The sequence below is a fragment of the Gracilinanus agilis genome, unplaced genomic scaffold (assembly GCF_016433145.1).
Source record: "Gracilinanus agilis isolate LMUSP501 unplaced genomic scaffold, AgileGrace unplaced_scaffold20638, whole genome shotgun sequence".
NCBI lineage: Eukaryota > Metazoa > Chordata > Mammalia > Didelphimorphia > Didelphidae > Gracilinanus > Gracilinanus agilis.
The window spans coordinates 1-5,823 of NW_025352069.1; the positions used below are offsets into that span (position 1 = coordinate 1).

Genomic DNA, 5,823 nt, shown 5'->3' on the forward strand with positions numbered 1-5,823 from the left:
AAACATAATATATTATAAAAATAATAATAAACATTAAATAAACAAATGATTAATAATTAATAATTTTTTTAAATTAAAATTTTAAAAAAAGGGGGGGAAGAGAAGACATCGGAGGCAAAGTGGAAAGAGGTCAGGAGAGAGGCAGCCTATCATAGAAATAAAAACCCTCGAAGAAGAACTAGACAAAAGACTTGGGTTGTTGCCCCTGTTCCACCACTAACTTGCTATTTGACCTGGAAGAGATATTCTCATTATAACACTTTTTTCCCCATGTGTAGAATGAAAGTCATAGCCTAGAAAGCTCTGAATTCTCTTTGAACTTTGTATTCCCCCCACCTAGTGCTGAGATGCCCTGTAGTTACCACTACACAAACGCTCAATGACTACTTTTAGCTCTGATAGTCTACTATGCTATAGCTGGAGCTGGTGAGGAGAGGGAGAAACCAATACCTGCCAGTCTGGAGACACCTGCTGGCCAGCAGGTGCTTGGCCTGGCTCTGGGTCCCACAGTAAAGGGAGGACTCAGGACGGAGGGCAGTGATGAGCAATTCTACTCCAAGAGGGAACAAGGGTGGTCTGGAGCTGTGGGGGATGCTCAAAGCCTGCGGGAAACAGCAGATGGTAGAAAAGGGGCCATAGAATGGGGCTGCATTCCTGTCTTATTCCTGAAGATGTCACCCCCTGCCAACCTTTGGAGCCAGAGGCCTCCCTGTTCCTTCTAAAGCCCTGCCTCCCTCCAGCACCCAAACTCCAGACCATCTGATCAGAGCAGATGGAGAGAGACTGTCCAGGTTATGTGGAGCAAAGAGAAAGCCCAGCTCCACAGCAGCAGCCTGGACCCACAAGCCCAGGTGCTCACCTCCACCAGGAGCTTCAAGCTGTCCAGCTCAGCTGTGGTGTGGCCAAGCTGCCGATATAGTCGGGCAGCCTCTAGGAGAGGGGGCCCTGGGGCTAGGCCTGCCTTCAAGGCTTCCAGAAGATGCAGGAGTGCCCTCTGCGGATGGCCCTAGGACAGAGAAAGATGAAAATGGGGAAAAAGACATGAAAACAGGATTCCAGATTCCTTTCTGAATCCCCTCTCCCAGGAATCCTAGCCCACACAGAAAGCCTCCCAACCTTGTGGTCCCCTCACAACTAAGCATATGAGTCCCTGTATAATCTCAGCAGAAAATAACCTCAGAGGCCACTAGTCCACCCACCCAAATCTGAACAAGGATCTTGACTACATCCCCAACATAGGATCATCCAGCTTTAGCTTGAACACTTCCAGGGATGGGGGCTCAGTACCTCCTGAAGCACCCCATCCACTTTTGGACCTCTATAATTGGAAGGATGCCTTTTCTTCCATTTAAGCCTAAATCTGCTTCTGCAGCTTTCACCCAGTATTTCTAGTTTTGCCTTCCAGGAGTTAAAGAATAACTATTTCCTCTTCTAAACGACAGTTCTTCAAATACATGAAGGCAGTCATCATGTCATGCATGAGGTCCTCTCTCCTCGGGCTACACATCCTCAGATCCTTCACCTCTGTTTAGATATCCTGAAATCAAAGCTCTCTCCCACCCTTGTTGCCCTCCTCTGGAGATCTTCCAGTCCTTCCTAAAATGTGTCCCTCAGAATTGCACAGGGTACCCCAAATGTGGTCTGAAGGTCTAGGAACAGGAAGGCAGCATTGCCTCCCAAGGCCTGGTCACCATTCATCTCTTACTGAGCTCTAACACTGGTGTCCACTCTAAGAGGTCATATCACACTGTTGAGTTGTACTGGGTCAATAATTCAATAAACATTTATTAAACACCCATTATGTGCAAGGCAATGTGCTGGGTGTTATGGACCGATAAAAATAAGTCCTTGCTCTTAATGGAATTTATATAATAATGGAATTTACTATATAAATGTAACATATTTTATATAAAATAATAGAATTTATTTTCTACTGGGTGGGATATGACTATATGTAGGTGTTTCAGTTAGAGTTCAGCTAGAGTGTTGGGACTGAAGCTAAGGTGAGTTCAAGTCCTGCCAAGTCACTTACTGTCTGTGTGAGTGTGGGCAAGTTATCTAACCTCTCTCTGCCTCAGTTTCTTCTTCAGTAAAATAGATAATACTAGCATCTACCTCACAGGGTTGTTGTGAAGATAATGTGTGAGAGTATTTTTTTAAACAAGTATTCATACATGTATAAAATGTATATGAAATAGGAGAGGGCACTGGTGCAGTGTTTAGAAGGAAGCTCACAAGAGTATACAACATGAAGGTGAAGAGGGAGTGCACTGCAGACAGAGGGGACCATCTCTGCCAAAGCAGAGACTGCAGTGTTGTGTATGAGAAAGAGCTAAGACAATTTACCTGCAAGGGAAAGAGTGTTAAGGGATACAACAAAGTAACTGGAAAGGCCCATTAAATAGCGTAGGTCCTTTGTTTTTTTAAACCCTTACCTTCTATCTTAGAATCAATACTGTGTACTGATCCAAGGCAGAAGAGCAGTAAGGGCTAGGCAATGGGGGTTAAGTGACTTGCCCAGGGTCACACAGCTAGGAAGTGCCTGAGGCCACATTTGAACCTAGGACCTCTTGTCTCCAGGCCTGGCTCTCAATCCACTGAGCCACCCAGCTGTCCCTCCAGGTCCTTTTCAAACCATTGTCCAGTCACAACTTCCCTATCTTGTACTCTTGGACATGTTTCTTTAGACCCCAGTGTCAAACCTCAACTCTGTAAGGATTATATTTCACTTTGCTAAATCTGGCTCTAGCCTATCTGGATTTTGTTGAATCTTGACTGTTTCACAGTGTGGTAGTTATCTATCCCTTCCAGTTCTGTTTCATCTGCAAATTTGATGTGTGCCACACCCACATCTTTATCCAGGTTATTATGACAAAAAAACCGTCAAAGAGTTTAGGACTGAGAACAAACCCTTGTGGGCCATTCCATATTTAAACCTTAAATCATTAATTATTCTTCTTGAGATCTGGTCATTCAACTGAACTGAATTCATCTGCCACCTAGGCTATATTGCTGTATCTTTTCCAAAAACAACAGATTTTTTTCAAAATCTAAGGATAGTGGGGCAACTAGGTGGCTCAGTGGATAAAGAGGCAGGTGTAGAGATAGGAGATCCTGTGTTCAAATCTAATCTCAGGCACTTCCTACTTGTGTGACCCAGGGAAAGTCATTTAACCACCCCACTGCCTAGTTCTTACCTCTCTTTTGCCTTGGAGCCAATACTAAGTATTGATTCTAAGATGGAAGGCAATAGTTTTAAAAAAAAAAAAAAGCTAAGTATATTTGCATAATTACTCAGTCTAATAGGAAATGGAATTAGTCTGATGTGACCAGTGCCATATGACACTGAGCCACTTTTCCCCAAAACTAAGGGCCTTTCCCAATTTCTCATTACCATTTTCCGAAGGCAGGCTCCCAGAGCTGTGTGGACTTGGACCAGCACAGGGCGGGGGCACAGGCTGAATGCTGCTTTCTGCAAGCTGCTTAAGGCTAATGACAAGTTCCCCATATGAAGCTCATGAAGACCTGTAACATATCAGGAGGGAGATCTTTTGAGAGGGGCTAGACTTTCGGATGGGAAGTGGAATGAATTTTGAGGTTTCAAGGGAGATTAGAAAGATATTCTCTGCCAAAAAAAAATTTGTTCTTCCAGGAAAGGGAAATGAAAAAACGGGGAGGTTATGAGCAGAAGAGTCATAGATTTTCCCCAATTCCACTGACCACATAGGTTAGGGGTATGTGCTAGGCAAGAGAAGAGAGACATGCTTTACAAGAGGAACTCTCTCAGGCTAAGAGAATAAGTAACCCATTTTCCCTCATATCTTAGGGTTGAGTATAAGGGGACAAACCTCTGCCCACCTTGGTGGAATGCAGCTGTGGTAAGAAGGACATCCTTCAGACTCTTGGCATCCTGTAGGGCCAGTGGAGCATCTGGCTCTTCAAAGGGGGGGTCCCACACATGTAGCAGTGACAACAGGTCTTCAGTAAATCCAGGGAGATTAGCACCACTTTCTTTACACTTGTTTAGTGAGAATCAGGGGTCAGATACTTCAAAAGGTCCAGAAGTCCAACCATCAGCTCCCCTAAGGAACCTCTACTACTGAGCCACAGTGGGAGCTCTCCTCTCAATGACCCAGTTTCACTCCAGCCAGAGCCCAAAGTTCTTACATCCCGGCCTCCTCCCCAAATATTAGCATCCCAGATTGGGTAAGGTTGATTCAAGAGGTCAACAAAGTGGGGAAGTGGTCAGAATGGAGAAGGGGAGAATTTATGGAGGGGAACAGGATTGGGGAAAAGAGCCCTGGATACATACTGCCCCTACTTCTCACCTGGCTACTCATCACAGTATGCAAGAGTATGATGAGGTCTCCAGGACGGTTATCTGTCAGCCATAAGGCCCCCTGTAGGCCCACCAAGTGGTGTAGAGGGGGTAGCATCTCAGAAGGTATGAAGGAGCTTTGAAAGATGGCCTCCCATAAGTCTCCTGACTTGGGTAGTGGCATGCCCTGGGCATTCAGCACTGTGGTACCATAGACATGGTTAGTGAAAGCATTTAGAGGGCAAAACAGTTTATATAATCCTTCTTCATGTTACTCCACCCCTTTCACAGAGAAATTGTGACTTTTGCTTCCTCACTGTTCTCTCCAACCTGCCCCACAGGAGGGTCTAGCCTCAAAGAGGAGCACAGAAACTGGTCTATTGATAAAAATCATAGGTTGTTGTCCCAAAGACTTCTATAATTGGGGGGAGAGACTCAGGGAATGGTTGAAAATCTAGCCAATGTTTAAGGAGAGGTTATTGTGAAGTACATGTATTTGGGAGCTGGGAAGTTCCAGGGAAGAGAAAGGATGGGTTGCTTGGTGGTGGTGGTGGTTGTCAGGATAGTGGATCAATTGGGGAAAGAATCAGTATATGGTGCTCACCTCTTTCCAGGCCCTGCTGGATGTTCAGAACATGATCCTTCGTGAATCCCTGGACCAGGCCAACCCCCAGGGTCAGGGTATTACCCAGGACAGTAAGCTCCAGAGGAAGGACAGAGAGAGCTGAGGGGAGCCCTGATATCATACATTAGGAATCACTAATTTGCTTTTCCAATCAGACTTTATCCCCTGCCTTTCCCCAGTCAAAGTCAGGAAACTCCCCCTTCTAAATAAGTGAATTTCTGCCACCTCCACTTAAAAGACCTAGGGCCTAGGTTGTGCCTTATCTCTGGAAACTTGTTCTCCTCCAAATGAGCTACCCACCCCAACTGAGAGAAACCCCTCTTATTGTACAAAACTGTTCTTGAACAAGTTCAATCAGGGAATTCAGAAACTAGACTTTCTTATTCTGTTTCTAAAAAGAGACAGTTCTTAGGAGTCCTAGAGACCAAGATCTCTCATCCTTAATCCCCTGCTTCCCCATTTTTATCCCATCCCTACTCCTATCATACCCTGTAGCTTGTGGAGGAGCCCCCTGAATTCCTCAAGGACGTGAAGAACAGCCTGCTGCTTCAGAAGTTGTCCAGAATCCTGAACCACTACCTGCTAAACATAGAAAGCTGTCACTGGAAGTACTCCCACCGCCCCATGGTCCCTAAGACCCTGTGAAAAAGAGAAGACAGAGACTGAGGCCTGAGATGGGTCTAGGGCCTAGAAACTGTTAAGGCTGCTATTTCACTGGGGAAAATAGAGGAAGGATTCATGGGGGAAATCAAAAGAAGATTCAATGGCAGGATCTCTCAGTTGGAATGGGTCTTAAGTGGTCTGGTAACTGGGTCAGTGAAGGACTCACAGCAGTCATTAGTAAGGAGACCAATGAAAGGCACAGACTACTCAATGGGGC

The 5,823-nt window shown here is 45.3% G+C and overlaps 1 protein-coding gene across 1 annotated transcript; it reads right to left on the reverse strand.

The window, feature by feature from the left end:
• Nucleotides 1-450: 450 nt before the first annotated feature.
• On the reverse strand, nt 451-5,522 carry LOC123254377 (Fanconi anemia group G protein-like; the record flags this gene model as incomplete). The annotated part of the gene is made up of 7 exons (XM_044683412.1): nt 451-602; nt 860-1,006; nt 3,395-3,525; nt 3,859-4,018; nt 4,329-4,519; nt 4,923-5,054; nt 5,432-5,522. Coding segments are annotated over 7 exons (1,004 nt in total), but the record flags the coding sequence as incomplete, so codon positions are not given.
• Nucleotides 5,523-5,823: the final 301 nt, after the last annotated feature.